This window comes from Drosophila erecta, unplaced genomic scaffold (assembly GCF_003286155.1).
Source record: "Drosophila erecta strain 14021-0224.00,06,07 unplaced genomic scaffold, DereRS2 tig00000126-arrow-pilon, whole genome shotgun sequence".
Taxonomy (NCBI): domain Eukaryota; kingdom Metazoa; phylum Arthropoda; class Insecta; order Diptera; family Drosophilidae; genus Drosophila; species Drosophila erecta.
Genome location: NW_020825209.1, coordinates 2,054,114 through 2,074,678, shown reverse-complemented (window position 1 = coordinate 2,074,678; position 20,565 = coordinate 2,054,114). Strand labels below are relative to the sequence as shown.

At 39.0% G+C, this 20,565-nt stretch overlaps 2 protein-coding genes across 5 annotated transcripts in view; one reads left to right on the top strand and one right to left on the bottom strand.

Annotated features, from left to right (window-relative positions):
* LOC6550873 (serine-rich adhesin for platelets) overlaps positions 1-16,558 on the bottom strand; it is a 30,884-nt gene extending 14,326 nt beyond the window's left edge. For 3 of the 4 annotated variants that reach the window (XM_026981425.1, XM_015155482.2, XM_026981430.1), the window contains exons 1-2: positions 16,285-16,558; positions 5,035-5,131 (exon numbers count right to left, since the gene is read on the bottom strand). The gene's annotated coding sequence lies outside the window, so the exon portion shown is untranslated. The remainder of the gene's footprint in view (positions 1-5,034; positions 5,132-16,284) is intronic. The other variant, XM_026981426.1, reaches the window with a different exon arrangement.
* A 1,390-nt stretch (positions 16,559-17,948) lies between these two features.
* LOC6550872 (poly(ADP-ribose) glycohydrolase) lies at positions 17,949-20,478 on the top strand. The gene is made up of 2 exons (XM_001976776.3): positions 17,949-18,818; positions 18,889-20,478. Exons 1-2 carry the CDS (start codon positions 17,971-17,973, stop codon positions 20,348-20,350), a joined length of 2,310 nt encoding a protein of 769 aa, XP_001976812.2. The 5' UTR covers positions 17,949-17,970; the 3' UTR covers positions 20,351-20,478.
* The last annotated feature ends 87 nt before the right edge of the window (positions 20,479-20,565 follow it).

Genomic DNA, 20,565 nt, shown 5'->3' with positions numbered 1-20,565 from the left:
TGGCAAAACGCACACACGAGTGCAGCCATAAGAGAGCTGGACGGGCGAGAGAAATGACGCGAAGAGAGAGAGCGGCGTAAAGAGAGCGCACGTGACGCGTTGCAAATGTAGCAGCGGGTATGGCAATAGCAATACACAACGGAAATATTATTTTGTAATACCCGTCTTGAACTCAAAAACCGTCTTAAAAGTTCTGCCAAACTATAAGATTCTATTAAGACAACTGCATGTTCAATGCGATGGTCTTTGTAATGGCTTACACCGTATTATTACTGCTGGGTTGGAAAATAGGAAAAGTTACATATTTACGTGACCATAACTGTCGGCTGTTTGCTTGTCTAAATGTTGGTGTTGTTGTGTCTGTTTGTCCGTTTGTTGCTGTTGCTTTTCATGCGCTTGTGCATAGCGAAACAGGAAGAACATAACAAAATAACAACAGCGCAGTGTAATTGTCACTGTTGTCAATTCAGCTTTTTTCCCGTCAATTCTAGCCTTTTTCTAATCAGATTGCGGAAAGTACACATATGAAAACAGAGGGCAGACCTAATTTAAAAAAAATATTTACGCATAACACATACAAATAACAAAAGAGCTATTTACTACTTTATCATAAGAAATTGAAGATATTTTTTTTAAACAATTTTTAAAAAAACTATTAATTGTCGATAGGGCTGTTCCAAGCAAAGCTACCCCAAAATCTTTAGAGTGAACCAAAACAGTCAAAATATATGATGAAATTATTTGGTTTGAATCCATGCAACAGTGGAAAAAATAATAATTTACTAATGATTCTTGTATATATAAATAATAGTTTTTTATTGGGATCACCCTTTTCGTATCCTCCTGGGCTTCACATTCTCCTTTGCATTCTCATTCGCATTTGCTTCTGTTGCTGCGTCATTGTTTCGTACACGGCAACTTTTCCGCTGCTTCCTACCCCCCTACGCACACCTCGCCCACTCTATCCGCCCCTGCACCATCTCTTTCGCCCCATCCGTTGTTCGCAGTCGACGTCGCTGCCACTACAATGCATCTTTTTATGCACATACATATGCACACATACAGTGGATATTGCTTAAAAGCAAATCTACCTGTAGCTCAAGAACAAAGTTCTTAAACCTAACAACAGCTTCGATAACATCGATGGTTATGTAGTTTTAAGCGACGTGTACCAAGTCTCATTGTGAACAGCTTTTAGTCATCAGGGTCGGGTTTGCCCCACTCTAGCGCATTAGCGATATCATCCCATTGTTATGAGCACATTGCCATGTGTGTACTGTAGTTTGGTGGGCTGCCAAACTGTTTACTCGCTCATGTTGCTTGTCGGTCGGTGGTGGTGTTGCTGCTGGTGTAGCTGGTGTGTTTTGTTGGGACTTTTGTTATTGTTATGATGCGTCGACGTCGGCGATTTCGAAACGTGCTGGCATTTGTGTGGAACGGAACTTGTTTTGATCTGCATGGCCAGCTAGCTCTCTTGCTGTCCAAAAGAGCTGCGACCGGGCAAAAGTTGCAGCGTGCCACAGCAGCAACATCGCCCAGCAAACTGTTTGTTTTCATAATTTCCCACTTTTCCCTTCTGGAAGAGACTGTGCCTCATAGCGGTTGAAGGGGTAGAGGGGGGTTGAAGAGGGGCGATGGGTTGGGCGGGGCAGCAACAATGTTGCTTTCGCAGCAGCAACAACAACAACAACAACAATTGCCGAGGGTTCATTGTACTTTTTTGGATCTCTGTTTGCCTCCACTCCCATTACCCCCTCCTCCCCTGTTCATCAGCCCTCCCTGTGCCTCTGCTTTATCATCTACGCTTTGCTTTGGCTTCTGGGCGGCACGCATTTCTAGGTCAAAATTTACAATTTCGGATTTTGTTTTTCTTTCCAGTCCTCGGGAGAACATTAAAAAAAACTGTTTTCGGAATTCTATTAGAATTTTAAGTGCTTAATTAAGTGTTGAATCTCTTTAACCCCAAAACATTTTTGCAAGCTACTCATATAAGGAGTAGTTGAGGTTTGAAATCTTTTTAAAACCAAAAATTTCAAAACCCACCACACCGAAACACACCACACCGAAACCTACTACAACGAAACCCCCCAAACTTGTCTCACGAATTGCTAAATAAAATTAAGAATCTACAGTTGTAGATTTGTGAATCTGCGAAGATCCTTAAGCATACATACATATTATATATACACACATTGTATATTATTCTGAGTATTTAGAAAACAACCAATATTTGTACGCAATAATTGATGACGAAGAAGAACAGAAGAACTCTTCTTGTTATCGTTTTCTGATTTAATTCAACTGGACTCACTTGGACTAGGACAAGACAAGGTTCAAAAACTTGTTTTCCTCGCTGCGAATCTTTTCCTTTAGCACTTCTTCGGTAATTCTTCTCATCCCTCTTGAATTCTTTTCACCCCCTCTGCAATTCTTCCTCCCATCTTTCGTCCTACTGGTGCTTCTCGTTTCCTTCAGAAGCAACCAAGAGGCGAACACAAAAAGGAGGCGCAAAGGGACATAAGCAACCAAGGACTGAAGAACGGGAAGGGGCAGGTGCAATGCAAAACAGAAAAAGTTCAAAGTGCATGACGTCGCGAAACGGAAATCAAGTCCAAAGTGGAAGAGGAGGAGAGAAAGGCGAGACAAGCTCTAATTGGAGTTCGATACGCACACACAAACCCGTACTGGTGCAAAAGAGAAGCAGAGGAGGAAGGCAGCGTGGGCGATTTGGCGTAGGGAGCGAGCTTGCAGAAAACCGGGTGAGCGGAGAAATAGAGCGAGAGAAGCCTTAACAGGATGACGAAAGAGAGCGTAAAACAAATGGAAAATGCGACGCAAAAAACAAGGCGCAGGTGCGATGCCAGGATGCTATAATGTTAGTGTGCATGTGTGTGTGCGTCAGCCGCAGAAGATGGGGAAAATCAGAGCAACACCAACAAAATACTTTCATTAAAATGTAATTAAATAGGATATTTAGGAAAGCTCTGCTAATTGAATAATACACAACTTATCAGCAACATCTCATCTTATGAATGACTTTCTTTGTATCCATCGAATTTCAATGCGGAACTATAATAGTTCAAATACCGATGTTACGGGGTTATACGGTACAAAAGTTATAAGGCAATGGCCTTAAAGCGCAAGTTTGAACATATTCGAGTTGTTTTTAAATCAGTATAAAGGGTATCATCAGGAGAAGGGAAGAACAAAACAAGCTGCAAGTGGAAAAAACCGGAAGACAAACGGTCGAAAGCGACGGCGCAGCAAGCGAAGAGAGCGAAGGGAAGCGCAAAGCAGAGAAAAAACCGGGCTCAAAGGAGCGAAAGAGAAGGCGAGAAAACAACTGAATGAAAACCGGAGGAGAATCGGGACTACTAATGAAAACAACAATAACAGTGCAACAATTTGTTGCCGCAACATGTTGATACAAAGAGAAGCACAGAGAGGGAGCGAACGAGAAAGAGAGAGAAATCAGTCCTGGCCTCCTCCTTCATTCACGACTTACACGACTCTTGCTCCCATCTTTCCCACCTCCCCTCTCAACCCATCAGCAGCTCATAAAGCAGCAATTTAATCCCAAAATGTGAGAATATATTTGTTCACATACCCAAAGTAAAATATATTTGTGTTATATTATCAGTTGACCGAGTTTCGTTGGTTAAAAGTTAACATAAAATTGTTGTTTACTTTATGGAAAGTTTTCAAGACCCGTCGAATTTGGCTGGTATTATGTATTTTGAACACAACTGTACACAAAGATTTAACCGAACTTCATAGTTCCTTCCCTCCAGCCCTCTTAACCATCTTGTGTGTCATCGTAACTAGAGAGCCATCTATTGTGTGGCATTAAGCGAGCCATCTATTTGCCTTTGTAGCCTGGGCCAAGAGCTCATTACTGGACTTTGGGCTAGGGGATGCGGAATGCTAGAGGGATCAAAATGGTGCAACATGCACGTGTTTGTGGCAACACCCACAAATGTGGTCAGAAGGCAATTAAGGACGTTACAAGTGAAGATGAGCTCATCCGGCTATAACAAGGCTTTATTTATTGTTGTATAAAAGAGAATTTGAAGGAAGCTTTGTGTTGGACACAACCGATGTACAACTGCTTTCTACCCGATTCATAACCCCTTTCTCACTTCCGTTGCTTATCAATCAAAACAGACTCGTATAGATAAGAACTCAATTTCGAAGGGACGCTAAAACAAACGGTTTAACTCGTTTTCACCAATATTTCTTATTAAAAGTAAGAATAAAACTGTCGCACTTGTTAACTATTATAAGTTACCAGTCCAATAACCCTTTTTGATTAATATTATAATATACAAAATATTTTGAGGGTTTTCAACATTCAGGAAATGGCAAGAAATTGAAATTTAGTTTTTCGAACCCGCAATCACGTCAATTTTTAGCCTTCAATCCCTTGATATAAGCACAAATAACAACTAACTGACGCGAATAAAGAATACATTTCAGTTGCGAACAAATCACACATAAATGCGTGCCAAAAAACGTTTTACTAAAAAAAAAAAAAAAAAAAAACAAGTGAATAAAGTAAGCGGCTGCACAACGTGGCGTATGAGTAATGCAACCCTCCTCTCTCTTTTTGTTTCGCCCTTTCGTTTCTGTAGCGCCCATGTATGTGTAAAACCCAACAAATGCAGGCGAAACAAGTGCCAGGTTACGATGCAAGTGTTTTTACTTCTGACATTCCAGAAAATTTCAATTATTAAACAAAAAGCAAGAGCAAATACGAAAAGGGTGGAAGACTAGAGTGACAGAAAGGTAGCCCAAAGCGTACGAAAAACCCTTATACCCTTTCAAAGGGGTAACCACGATTAAGTGTATTCGACAGCCTTATGTACATTTCTATGTACAAATTTCCTAACTATGTATTTTTAAGATTTTATATAATTCTACGTATTAACACCACATATTTTGAAAATTTGTTGGGTGCATTCCACTTTTGGGCCTTTCTTTTGTTTGTGGTGGTAGCTTAAATGAAAAGAAAAGTGTATCTGGAAGTCAACTTACCCAATAACTGCAACCAAAGAGCGAAAATAAAGCAGACTTGCGGGAAGAGTCGTCTTCAAATTGGCTGCTCTTCTGCTTCTTCTTTATCTTCCGACAGCTGTAATGCGGAAAAGAGACGGCGAATGAGTAAGTGCACATGAAATATTCACAAGTGAAAACGAACACAAAAAACAGGAGTAACCAAACACTTTTGATAACCCCCGAAGGCGACAGCTGGTTGCAAGTCCTAACTCACTTCTTCTTGCTGCAAAAAAAAAAGAAAGGAAATGAAATCTAAATTGAAGAAGCCAACAAAGCAGCCCAAAAACAAAAAAAAACTCCTGAAACCCTGCAAATCCTGACTGAAAAAAAGTTTTCAACAAGAAAGTGGTGGGCGGAAAAAAGGGCGTCAAAGGGTTAAACGCCAATCAGATGTAAAAGTTTCGTAATCCCGTCCATAAATCAAGAGGAAAGCGAAAATTCCAAAAAAATGCTCGATTTAATCTTAAAGTTACTACACAAATAAGATAATACATATCTATAATTATCTCCTATCTGTAAGAACATAACGGAACAAGGTTAATCATATTGCAGCACCATTTTGCATTGCGTATAAAATACAATTGTAATTCAATTCGGATTTCACAATTTATTGGACTTAAAAAGCAGCGTGTAGTGCCATTTTCCGGGGAAAAAAAGACCTTCAAATTGCTCCTACAATGCGACGTTCAATTGAATGCAACAAATATCGCATGAACTTGACAGGTCAACTTATTCACCCTCTCTCTCCCACGTAGCCCCATCTCGCTCTGCCACGATGCGTTGATGCTTAAGTGTGTGTGTGTGTGTGAATGCAGTTTTCGAGACTATATATAGCCGCTTGATTGACGGACTGACTGACTGATTGCCCAGCCACTAAGCCCTGACTCTGACTCTCCCGACTTTGATTATATGGGCTTGCCCCATCATCAATGTCTGATTGTTGTTGCTCACGTGTTGTTTTGCTTTCGGTACTATGCGGGTCTAGGGCACAGTGGGCTCAACTGCCAAAGTGGACGGCACAAAATAATGGACAACTTTTTTTTTGTTTTCTATTTAAATTACAGCAAAAACGACGTGATATATCAAACTACTGGAACATATTGTATAAATCTGTTTGTTTGACAATAATTGATATATATAGTTCTTAGTTATAGTTCTTGGTATAGTTCACATGAATTTGATCCATAGTACTTGTTTTTTAGCTGTTGTTGCGTTTACCACTTACATTGCACACACAAGCACATTGGCGAATGCAATCAGCTTGTGGTTGTGTGCGTGTTTGGACATGTTTGCTGCACATGGAGAGCAAACGATGGAGAGCACTGCGGAGAATCGGAGAGCGACAGCGAGAAGCGGAGAATGGCGGAGAATTGCGGAGGTAACTTTTATGCCACATTTCCATGCATAATTTTTGCTTTGCCTTATGCATTTAAGCCCCCCAACCCCCGGAACCCCCCTTTTCATTTGTTATTTTTGTAACGCCCCTGCATGTTTGCCACCCCCTTTAATTTGCGTGCGACATTTAACATTGAAAACGAACGTTGACATAAATGCAATCAGCACGCGCTGAAAGCGCGCAAGAGATAGAAAATTTAGATAGAGAGAACGAGAAATGGAGAATGGGTGGGTGGGGCGTAGAGGCCACAAACTTGGCTCGATTTCAGTTTCATTTTTTGGTTTTCCACGTCATTCCGACTTAGTCTGCAATTTGCCACACATGATCATTTTCGAAACATGCATAGTAGCTCACTGAATGATAACATTAGGTATTATACATACATATACATATTATAAAGAAGTTATCTCCTCTCAGCTGTCGATATCATAAGCACAGTATATACGCTGGTTTGCTGCGGAAAATGGTGGCAGGGCGGCAAGATGAGATGAGCAGTCTTAACTTAATTAAATTCCGGTTAAAAATAGCAAAAGTCTTTTGCGGCAAATATGCTGCGGTGCTGCTGTTCTCGTTTTTGTCTTCTTGAAACCTCTTATTCTGGTTCTGCTGCTCTTGCTTTTTGCCTCGTAGTGCATTTGCATGCATAAATCAATCAAGTTGAGTGTTTGCATGCACACACACACATATATATGTATGTATATATGTATGTATATAAACAGATATGAACATATGTATGTGTATAGCAGAAAAGAAACAGGGGCGTGGAACCGCCCATTTCTCCCCTGTTTCCCGACCCCTTTGCACTTTGACCCGAGTGACAAAGGCGCTCGAGTGTAAAATGCAGCGCCCACTTTTCGGTTGGCCAAGTGAACCGACGTCTGATGTCGATGACGATGGTTTCTAGGCTGTGACACATGGGCAAACAAGACAGAAGCTACCTATGGCAAGCCGACGGGCATATACCCTAGCCGTAATTGCAATATATTAAAAAAGAGCACAACTTTTGAGTTGGTTTCATGCATTTATGTACATACATATGTAGCTTTAGAATAAACTAGGTTGCGTCAACGGACAGACAGACGGACGGACAGGTCTATGTATGGAGTCAGCTGTTGATACTGATCAAGAGTATAAACTCTAATTGTAAAATGTAATAAAATTATTTTCTGTGTGGGCTGCCTTAGGTTTTTTTCCCTGTTTTTTGTTAACACTTTTTTTTATAGCAAGACGTGAGCAAACACTTTTCTCTCTCTTAGGTTGTTCTTGTTGTTTTGTTTTATCAACAAAGTATCTTCGTTTTTTCCATTTTCCACAAGGTGAACATGTGTGTGTGTGTGATTCTGTTTGTATGTGCGTGTGTAATCAGAGTGCCGCACTCTAATTAGCAGCAAACAAATTTCCAAAGAGACGACACCTTCTCGGAGGGAAGAGGAGGGGAGGGTTAACTGTGGATGAGGGGGTTGCACTTTGTGCTGTTTTCAACATTTCACTTTCAAAACGCTGTCTCGGCTGCTGCTTTTTCTTCTTCTTTCCGGGCACATGATATGGCAGGGTAAAGCTAAAGTCGATCGGCTTTGTAAGACGATACAGAAACGGATTGAGTTCGGCCAATTCGTCAGCAGCGCACGGATAACCTTTGAACAGTGCCCAATAAGTAAATTTGCTTCTGTGTGGAATGAAAGTGACTGAAGCATTGATTAAATCACCAAAAATTTACAATTTTTCTATGAAAACATTAAAAAAATAATAATACATAACAATAAATTAGAAAACTGTGGGTTTTTCCTTTCAGCATGCACTGGTTTTTCGCTTCAGCTGATTCACGCACACCAATGTCAGAGTGCAAACACACACAGGCAAAAAAAAAAACAAACCAAAGACATGAAACAAAATGCAAACACTTATCAGGCAAAAAAAAAGATAAAGATAAAGGGAATCGCTCATTGAAAAAGCGAGAGAGAGCGAGATAGGGTGATTAAGAGCTGAATGAGGGCGTATTTTTCCTTCTTCTTTAGTCTCTGCTTTCTCGACATCTTCAGACGTTTTTTACTTTTTTTTTAAGGCGGAAGCATAATCAGCAAATGTGTCTTAGATGCTGTTGTTGTAGTTGTTCTCGTTGATAAGGCGGCAAAAACAACAAAGACTGCGGATTACAGGAGGAGGCGAAGCCCGTTGAGAATCTTTTCGTGCTCTCGTTTCTCCCATTTTTCCTTTCACACTTTCAGGGCCAAAAGAGTAAAACAGGAGCAATATAAAGTTACATATGTACTGTATGTACCACTTAGTTGAGAAAAACAATATTTCGATAAGATTGATATGGGAATTACATGGATCTTGAACTTGCAATATTTCAGCAAATTATTATTACATATTGCTTAAAATGGAAACCTCAAAACGGTCCCGATAAATACGCCCAATAAAAACTAGGGTAGCACTTCGAGTCAAGCCAAAACATGGCAAAACTGAAAAAGTTTACAGTAAACTTGGCTTTCAGGCAGTTTGTCTTTGACGCCTGGGGCATTTTTTTTTTTCAAATAGTGGGACTGGGTTGGGTTGGACAAGGGGCATATGGGGGTTTTACCATGGATAAACACAGTGGGGAGCCACTAAAGTGCACAACTAATTGGAATTTGGCACGTTCAACCAGTTTGCCACTTTACCGAGTTCATTTTCCTCTTTCTTCGCTGGCGTTTCTCTATTTTCCTTATCTTCTTGTTTATTTTGTCGTAATTGTAGCTTGTAAAACAATGTTTCGCACAGTGTAATATATAGTAATCTACTTTCCAGCACATATGTGTGCAATACACATACTTTGCAAAATAGTAACTATCTTCATTTGATTCAATTTACTTTTAATAGTAGTAAACAACAATTTAATTGAACCTAGAAAGTAGACTAATATTTATACATATGTACATATGTAGCAACCTTGAAAATGCGCTCTTGATGTGCATTGTAGAAATATAACCTTATCAAGTCGTAAAACACTTCCTTTTACCACAAGCCACACAATTTCTTCTTTCACTATCATTCGCATTTTTCCTTTTAGTTTTCTACGGTTATCGAAATGTTTGAAATACATTTGGAAGGTACCTCAATAACTTCTCTTATCAGTTATATTATTTGAAATTTTGGCTAGACTTTACGGGAAATACATTTGGGTAAGTCCAAATTACAAAAAAAAAAGAGATTGAAACAAAGGATGTACATGTGTATATATATTTTTGAGCAATTTTATGTTTGCTAGAAAAGTTCAAGATAATAATAAAAGTGCAAGCCAAAATTGAGACATTGACAATGATTAGGCGTAAATGAAAATTAATTAACTGAGACGCATGAGAAACAATAACAAAGTGCTATCGCTGCTCTCCTCTCTTTCTCTTGATTTTTCTCCCTCTGCATTGCACATTGCGCATACGTCACGTTGACATCGCAGCCTTCTGATTTCTGATTTATAATTTATGCTGCTTGCCGTCTTCAATTCATAACTGGTTCGCACATTCGGTTTTTGAAAATAAGCTTTTTTAACAGCGTTTCAAGATAAATGTCAAGTAACATTGACTTGAATGGATCAAAAGAAGGGGTGAGAAGGGGGGCGATAGCTTGCATTTGCCATCAGAAGCAAAAACAATCGTTTTACGAAAGTCACAAATGCTCCACAACTCTCGCGCTCCTCTCTCTCTCTTTGCCTCCCACTCTCTTGCGCCCCTATTCACTACTCCCCACACGCAGCCACTGTTAATTACAGAGCGTACGCTTGGATTATGACAGCGGTTGAAGAGGAGGAAGCAGCAGGGAAGAAGAAGAGCAGATTAAAGCGGTCTTTCAAGAACTCAATGATGCTCTACACTATACATATATCGATATACTATATTTCAAATATAAGCCAAGTGTCTAAACAAAGCGCAAGCTAACAAATGAATAACCCAAAGCAAAGTAGGAATCTCGTTTATAATAGGATATTTAATCCCTAGATATCGAAAAAACAATTTTTTTTTGTTTTTTATACATGCATATACCGACGATAATACGACAACAATGGATTGATTGAGCGAGAGTGCGCTACCCCTATTATTTTCCCCTAAAATGGTATCGAAAATTCCCACCGTACTGTGACATTGTATTGGGAATATCTTAAATTTTTTTCTCACCATGATTCATCTGCGGATTTTGAGCGCTTCTCAAAAGCAATGTAGCATTCAAATTGTACACGTAGCCCCAAACCACACACACAGCACACACACATACACCCAACCTCTCTCGTTTTACTCTCCCCCTCTCGCTTACACCAAGTGCAGTCATGTGCATGCATTTATGACCTACAATAATAAGCGGCAAGCGTTGGCAGTGTGCACAAGCGAGATGGTTATACTAGCTTGAAGAGGCCAAGAGGAAAGAGAGCGACGCGAGTGGGTGGTTCGAAAAGAGCGTGGGAGGGTGGGAGAGGGAGTGCGAGTTTGTGTTATCGGTGTGTTGTCTTTACCGCTATTTCGGCTTCTTCTAAATCACGCGACACAAAAACAAAAACAAGAGAAAGAGAGAGAGTGAGAGAAGGACAGCGCGAGCGTTTGTATTTTCTGTTTGCTTTTGTACTTGCGTGTGTGCATTTTGGGGTGTTGTCATTGCAAATGCAATATGTAGATGGGGCTCTTCCTCGCTCTCTTAAGAGAGAACACTCACTTAGTCATAATTTTTGATAACATAGTAAGATGTTTTTCTGTTTTCTTCAGTTTGCTAGATTTCAATAATTTTTTGGATCTTCTATCCTACTTTCATTGTCTATGCTAGAAAATTTGATAATACATATATCCAATTGCTTTTGTGTGTTGGGCTGTTCCGTTTATTTTATTTTCGCGATATCTTGTAATTTTATTAAATTATTTATTTGGTTCTTATCTTTAAGCGCTCTCCGAAATCTCTTTCAATGTCTCTCTGAAGCATTCACTCTTCGTCTCTCTCTTTTGTCCGCTCTTTGCTAAGCTCACGTGTCAGCTTTAGTTTGTTTGCGTTTCCTTTTGGCAAATCCAAAAGCTGCCACGCAAACTAGCTCTCCCTCTCGTTTGCTCTCTATTTTTCACCCTCTAGCCATCTCCCTCGCACTGTAATTGCTTCCACTCTTTATTACACTCTCGCCACACGCTCTTTGCATGTTTCTTTTATGTTCAATGACTTGGCTGACGTGTTTACTGGTTTACCTTTTGTTGTTGTCTTCGTTGGCGTTTCTTTCATTTCTTTTTCGATTTGAGTTTAGCTTTGCACGCTGCTTTGTTATTGTTGTCGCTGATGTCAGATACAAAACTGACGCACACACACACACACACACCCACATACTCAACGAGGCATGTGCAATGTGTGAAAAATACAGAATCTCTTTCCCACTCTCTTTGTCTTACTCTCTCTTTGCCCATGAATGGCACCAAACAGTAACAAGTTGATGAAAACAATTGTATAATTAAATCGAGGGTAAAAACTGTTTTAAAAATACAAATTATTCCCAAATCAAAAATAGCCGTCAAAGTACTTAAAAAAAAATCAAGCTATGGAAATTTAAAATGCATTCCCAACTAAGTAAAAAAAAACATTCCTAAAGCATTTGTTGGTTCACCCCAAAATAAAAAATAACAAAACAAGTTGATGAAAACAATTGTATAATTAAAGCGAGGGTAAAAATTGTTTTAAAAATACAAATTATTCCCAAATCAAAAATATCCGTCAAAGTACTTAAAAAAAAACAAGCTATGGAAATTTAAAATGCATTCCCAACTGAGTAAAAAAAACATTCCTAAAGCATTTGTTGGTTCACCCCAAAATAAAAAAAAACCAAAACATAAAATTCGATAAAAAAAAAAAAAAAAATCCAAGGAATTTTCAAAGTGACGCAAGTACCAAAAAAACAATTTGAAATTTCTGAGTGCACCAGCCAAAAACAAAAATTGAGAGGAAAATTGGAAAAAAAAGATTGCTAATTTGTGCGCTGAAAATGTATGACAACGTTGACATTGAAAATGTGACAAAAATAATTCTTATAATTTTCGGCGGTTCGCTGTTTTTGCTGCAGGTTTTTGTTGATTAATATTTAACAAGCGTGTGGGAAAATTATATATTTTTTATTTTCTTTGAAGTTCCGTTCGCCAGCAATTCTTCAGAGTGTGAGTTCCCATTTTTTTTCATATTTATTTTCAATTCTAGAAAGTGCAAATATTTTAAATTAAAATAATTTACTTGTTTTTAAGTGCACTATACTTGTACTTGTTAAGTGCACTATAAGTAGCGCAACAGCTTAACTTTTGATTCTTAATATAATTTTCATTATTATTTATAATATTTATTTATATATTTTTTTAATTTTTTAATATTGATTACAAAATCGCCGCTCTATTATTATTTTTATAAATTTTGCAAATTGCAATAAGTTATTTTTAATTTATAAATTTATGCAGACACCTGAAATTGCCATTACTCACTTTTCAGCTTATCAGCCTTTCGCTTTACCTAACTTTCGTTGTACTCATAGTCAACGAAAGAGAAAGGAGAGTGGGGGCCTTTAGGCTCCCCAATCCCTTACACCACCCCACCTGCCTCCCCCACGAATACCACCTTTTTTCCACTATCAAAAGACAAGTGCCATTTAGTCTATGACTGTCACAAGTGACTAATGCCACCCTTTCCTCAAATCGAACGAAGACCGAGATCGTACAAATTAAAATCAAATTATTTTTTGCAGCAGCGCCAAATAACTTTTAATGTCGAAATAATTGCAATTGTTAGCTTGAAAAAAAGCACACAATTTGCTTTATTTGTTGTAGTTTATTTATTTTTGTTGTCGTTTTTTGTGTCTCAAGGATTTTTGTATGTGTTTTTCAGTTCGTTATATAATGATCGGAACTGAACTCGTTTTGGTTCCTTAATCTGTTTATTCGATTGCTTGTAAATAATCTTGGATTAGGATCTTAAGGTTATGTAAGTAGCTAGATTAATATGAAATCAGTATGGTTTATATTTACTGTCTGATATCATCTCTCGGCAATCCGTTGTGCTATCTTTAATTGCTAGTTATTTTCTATGATCAAATTAAATGTCCTTGTCTGTAATTTCATATTTGGACTAATGTGAAACACTGCATCTGTCAGCTACCTTAGGTATTTTAATTTTTCTTATTTTTGTACTTTCACCACCCACAAATCCCAATAAATTAGCAATGTTATTTTTTTTATTTCATTTGGTTGCCAATGCTTTTGCGTTGCTTTTTAATTGTTTTTACACATTTATTGGGGTTAAGGCCTTCTTGACTGGCCATCACCGTTTGTATTTATTTTGTTATTATATTATTGTTGTGCTGCTTTTTGCATATTTTTGTATGTATGTATGTACTAGTATTATTTATTGTGATTTTTGGGTTTTATTTTGAAAAGCTGCAAATTAATACATATGTAAAAACGATTTCACTTTTTGCTCCGAACGGGGGTGTGAACATTGCCAAAAATTAAATAAGAAATATAAATAATTATGGTTAGGGGCATTTCGCATTAAAAATAATGGTAAATATTATAACAACATATACATATCTGCTAATAATATATCATTTCCGTTAGCAAAAATCGAAGTTGTATTATTCTTAAACGAATTTTTCCCATTAGCAAGCGAAATCGCAATTTGTACTTATTTTGTTGAAAAGAAAATTTGCTCTTGTTTGTCTCGCTTTTCGCGTCTTATAGAACTCTCAAGGTCATCCGCGCATTCGAATTTTATTTTTTTCCACTCTGTTTTTGTTCTTATTTTGTTTGTGTGAGAGAGTGTGTGAATATTTTTGCAGGGTATGCGCAGGGGTCCGGTGGATGGGCGATAAAGTTGAGCGACCCTCCTTAGCAACACGTGTGGCCAACCCTCTCTTTCTAGTTGTCTATTTGCCTCTCTTTCTCTCCCTCTCTCTCTCTGTCTGCTTGCACTTGTATGAACAGCACAATATTGGTATTTGCAATGGCCACTAACGTGGTGCTTAAGAACAATTGAATGATTTTTTAGCAATCATATTATTGCTAGGAATGTTTATGGATACATACATATATAAATGCTTTTTGCATTAAACATATGTACGAAGTTGCATATAGCCAGTCTACCCTGTAACTGCAAGCTTTTTTTCCACTTTATCTTCCTCTTCTCGTTCATCATCCTCTTCTTTGTTTTGCACTTTGTTTTGTCAACGTGAGCCAAGTCGCGTTCACAAAATCAAAGAAAAAGAGTTGAAACACAAGCGCAATTTTATCATTTCCGTTTTTTTTTATTTTTATTACTGCATACAATTGAAGCCTCCCAATCAAAAGCAAGCGAATGCACATGGGAAATACCTATTACTTGAATGGTTATTCGAACTTTTAAGCCCAAATATTTCAAACAATTCTGGATCACATGATACAACCCGCCTTCCGCACAGCAATACGAGTACAGTAAGCGCTCCTTAAAAGAACACCAATAATATTGTCAAAGGTTATTATTTCATTATTATTATTGTACACTGTATTCTTAATATTTACATTTAAAATATGCTTGTTTTAAAGTTTATATATCAAAATATACAAAATACATTTTATTTATTTAATTTTGTAATAATAAAATTACAATCGGATTAATTATTATCTGTAAATAAATGAGTATATTAATCTACATTCTAGTAAGACAGAAATTTCCACAAATAAATTGAATTTTCAATTTGGATTTTTCCTCTCTCTTCGCTTTGTTGATTTTTTGAAACTGACTCATAGAACTGCAGTCCTCTGCTTCTTTCTGCTTTTGATTAGTATTAGTTCATTTTCGAGGTGACCTTGAAAAAGTTTACTAACATTTCACATTTTTCGTCGCTTGCTTTTTCCAAGCGATTATTCGGCTCTATGCATTTTTTGTTGTTGCTTGTGTTTTTGAACACCTCACTCCCCGCCAAACACTTCCACCGATTATTCCATCTATTTTCGCTGACGCAAATGAGAAAAGAGAAAGCGCTACAGTTACAGTGGAGACTCCATCACGTTGAATATGTTCACCAAAATCTATAGTCATTATATGGGCATGAATACTCATTTAAAGTGAAGTAAATTCCATTAAATATCTGCATTTCGTTAAAGGTGCAAATGTAACGTTGAACTTATTGAGAGTTGACAGTACTTTTTTCGAGTATTTCTAGGTTATGGTCAAGGCGAAATCTAAGCACATTTGAAGGCTAAACTCAGGCACGAAGAGCGATGAAGAGAAAAGTATCTTTGTTTTTGTAGAATTCTTCTGATAATTAGATTTTTGTGTTTGTTTTTTTTTCTTGCAAAGCTTTGTCAATTGTTTACGCAGAAAGGAGAGAAAGAGATGGGGCAAACACATTTGGCGCAGAGATAAAGGTGTGTTGAACTTTAGCTAAAGTACATTTCATAAATTATATTTATTTTGGTTTTTAGCTAGCTGCGAAATTGCTTTTGAATTTTCTGCAGTTGCATGTGTGTGTGTGCGTTATTTTTTTTTTTTTTTGTCTTTTTTTATGTTGTTTTTGCGACGCTTTCAAAACAAACAACGTCGCTCTCTTGCTCTCTCTCGCTCTCTTTTGAGCACTCTCAGAACATTTGCACGTGTATGCAGCGATTTCTCTTCTTCTTTTCAACACGTAAGCTCTAGCAAAATACCACAACCACATACACACTCACGTAGGTGTGAGTGAGAGGGCCACAATAAGGGTTTAAGACTAAGAAAAAAATTATATCTGACCACTGACGTCAACTAAAAGAAAAACATTTTGTTGCTAAAAGTGTTTGTAGAAAACAAAAACATTACATCAACTGTTTTCTGCAGCTTTTTACCTTTCTGTGGCAGCAAATATCTTTGTAAAAATCCCTCGAACGCTGTTAACTTTATTTTCCTGGGTGCATGCACTATTTGTTATTGCCGCACGAAAGATAGGAAGTAATCCTTTCACTTAACTTGACACTTAACTCGGCGATCGTTATGATAGTTTCGCACTTTAAAAAAAATAGAGAAAATAGTTTGTAGATTTGTCGTTTTTTTCCTGTTTGCCCGGTTATATTTGCTATTCGCATTGCAACGCACACATTTTGTGTGTATTTTAATACTAGTGAGATTGTGCTGGAAAATACCACTTTAAGTGGGCACACTTTCGCCCGCCAAATTTATGAAATACATTTTTGAATCGTTCCCATATAACTTGTTTGGATTTAGATAGAACAATGTGTTAATATATATTTAAGAACCGCTGAACTAATTGACCCTGGTCGGTATTACACACTCTGCAGACTTTCATAACGATGATGATAAAATTGGTAAGGACACATAACGGTCGTCCAAAACAAAAAACTTCATATATCATATCATTGATCATTCATAGCAAATGATGTAGATACAGCAACTGTTATAGCATTAGTTTCATTTTTTTTTTTTTAAATTAGAATGTGAGATCGTATTTATAAGCAAAATGAATACCTTATTGATTCGCACTTGGCCATTTGCAGTATGTAGCAGTGATGCCAATTTAGCCTTTTTCAGGACAGATCTATCCTGTTTTTTACTGCTTCATCCGGAAAAAATGTCAAGCCGGAAATCTGTCCTTTTTTAAGTTTTTCTATCCGGAAATCTGTCCTTTTTAGGCAATGTTAGACCTTTTAAAATTTAATTGGTGTAATTCCACATTATTCAAATTGGCATCCCTGATACAAAGTGCTACTAAATTAATCTCGAGCTGTTAGTAATTAAATAATTATATATTATTTTGTCATAATTATATTAGTGAGTAAAATAGTGGGGTTTTTAAAGTGAGTAGTAAAAATTGTCTTAAATAAAGCCTGAAGAATGTTTAACTTACTGTTAGAACACATAGTCATTGCCGCTTTTAATATTTGCTTAGGAAACATATTTTCTTGTAGCCCTATAATTCCCAACTTGTTCTAGTGAAGACTGTAAGGCATGTCTTCTAATTTAGAGTCACAAAATATTTCAAGTAATCTCTCTTACCGGTCGAGCAGTGAGTGTAGTGTATGTGTAGTGTATTTGTAGTGTATGTGTAGTGTATGTGTAGTGTATGTGTAGTGTATGTGTAGTGTATGTGTAGTGTATGTGTAGTGTATGTGTAGTGTATGTGTAGTGTATGTGTAGTGTATGTGTAGTGTATGTGTAGTGTATGTGTAGTGTATGTGTAGTGTATGTGTAGTGTATGTGTAGTGTATGTGTAGTGTATGTGTAGTGTATGTGTAGTGTATGTGTAGTGTATGTGTAGTGTATGTGTAGTGTATGTGTAGTGTATGTGTAGTGTATGTAGTGTATGTGTAGTGTATTTGTAGTGTATGTGTAGTGTATGTGTAGTTGTGTAGTGTATGTGTAGTGTATGTGTAGTGTATGTGTAGTGTATGTGTTCTTAAGTGTGATTACTTGCAAGATCACATTGGCATCCGAAATATATTGGCATCACTGGTATGTAGTAGTATTTTTGAAGTGCGATATATATCTCAACTATCGCTCATCCCTAAAACACCGGTATGCCAAAACTGAGGTCACACTTGATTTTTCCAATATTGCAAAAGGTTTATCAATCTTCGGCCCATTGCCGCGGAGCAAGTGCATCCCTGCTGACCAACCGACTGGGCAAGGGTTTGTGGTTGAACAGCGCCAGCATGTCCAAGTCGCCGGATGGCGGCATTTCCGAGATGGAAACAGAGGAGGAGCCGGAATATCTGGCGGACTCTCTGGCTGATTCGTGGCGTGGAGTGTCCATGGAGGCTATACATCGTAATCTGCGGCCATTTGAACTAGAGAATTTGCCACCCGTCACAGCCGGCAATCTGCACCGCGTTATGTACCAGTTGCCCATTCGGGAAACACCGCCACGCCCCTACCAATTACCTGGGAAATGGGACTCGGAGCATGTCCGTCTGCCCTGCGCGCCCGAATCGAAATATCCAAGGGAAAACCCGGATGGCAGCACCACCATCGATTCCCGCTGGGACATGATCGAGAGAGCCCTTCTGCAGCCCATAGAGACAAGTGAGGAACTACAGGCGGCGATAATATCATATAATACCACGTACAGGGATCAGTGGCACTTTCGTGCCCTCCATCAACTTTTTGACGAGGAGCTGGACGAGAGCGAAACACGGGTTTTCTTCGAGGATCTATTGCCACGCATTATCCGATTGGCATTGCGGCTTCCGGACTTGATTCAGTCGCCAGTGCCGCTGCTCAAGCAACACAAGAACGTCTCATTGAGCCTGAGCCAACAGCAGATCTCGTGCCTGTTGGCTAATGCCTTTTTGTGCACCTTTCCCCGGAGAAACACACTCAAGCGAAAGTCCGAGTACAGCACTTTCCCGGACATCAACTTTAACAGGTAAGCGGCAGCAAAGCAGATGCATACATCTTCAGTCAAAGTATTTCAAATATATTCCGTTCTATCACAGACTTTACCAATCGACGGGACCGGCAGTTCTGGAGAAGCTTAAATGCATTATGCACTATTTCCGTCGAGTGTGTCCCACAGAGCGGGATGCCAGCAATGTGCCCACCGGTGTGGTGACCTTTGTCCGCCGGAGCGGATCGCCGGAACAACTGGTCGATTGGAGCCAAAGTGTGGCGCCGCTGGGCCATGTGCCATTGCATGTGAACGCCGAGGGAACGATCGAGGATGAGGGCATCGGACTGCTGCAAGTAGACTTTGCCAACAAATATTTGGGTGGCGGTGTTTTGGGACACGGCTGCGTTCAGGAAGAGATACGCTTTGTCATCTGTCCGGAGCTCTTGGTGGGCAAACTGTTTACGGAGAGTCTGCGACCATTCGAGTCTCTGGTGATGTTGGGCGCCGAAAGGTATAGTAACTATACGGGATATGCCGGAAGCTTTGAGTGGTCCGGCAACTGTGAGGATTCCACGCCAAGAGACAGCTCTGGTCGTCGACAAACGGCCATTGTGGCAATCGATGCCCTTCATTTTGCCCAGTCACATCATCAATATCGCGAGGATCTCATGGAAAGGGAGCTGAACAAGGCGTACATCGGATTTGTTCACTGGATGGTGACGCCACCACCGGGTGTGGCAACTGGTAATTGGGGATGCGGCGCATTCGGCGGAGATTCCTACCTGAAAGCACTGCTGCAACTCATGGTCTGCGCCCAGTTGGGCAGACCTTTGGCATACTATACCTTTGGAAATGTGGAGTTTAGAGATGATTTTCATGAAATATGGCTGTTGTTTCGCAATGAAGGGACTACGGTTCATCAGCTTTGGAGTATTTTAAGGTCCTATAGTATGGTTATGAATGATATGTGCTGCAAGGAGCCGCGTGAGAGTAAGGCTTCCAAACAGAACTTATATGATTTCATAAGAGATGAACTTAAGAAGGTCAAAGATGGGCCTGGAGAAGGAGCATCCGCAGAAGCTGGAATCTCCAAAGCAGCTGGATCTGGTGAAGGAAAATCGGAGGCAAAGAGCTCGGCATCAGCGAAATCCTCGCCAGAACTCAACCAGCATTCAGCCCGATCACAAGCCACCATAACTCAACAAAGTGCCGATCTCTTGCCCGCCCAATCATCGCAGGATAACTCCAATTCCTCGGAAGATCAGGCCATTCTCATGCTGTCCGACGATGAGGAAGCTAATGCCATGATGCAGGCCGCTAGCCTGGAAGCAAAAAGCAGCGGAGAAATAAGCAACAGCAGCACATCAGCCAAAACCAGCGCTTCCGCCACGAAAACGGTAGGTTCAGGTGGCCGGCAGTTGACCCTGCTCGATATGCTGGACTCTCATTATGAAAAGGGATCGGCATCGAAGAGGCCACGAAAAGCACCCGACTGCAGCAAAGCTGAGGGTTCAGCAAAGAGTCGTAAGGAGATCGATGTGGACGATAAGGACGATCTTGTTGACTAAGTGATATTGCACTAGAGGATTGTTACTGCTCCAAATTGAAGAGGTATATAATGTAGTTAACTTTAAGGACATAATTAGGGCATTTTAAAGTAGGATGATTGTAAGTCGAATAAAGTGAATTTTTTTTTAAATTGTATTGTAATCTGCTTGGCATGTCAACAACGTAAAACGCATCACAAGCTAAGACAATTGTACTAATGTAAAAATAACAACTG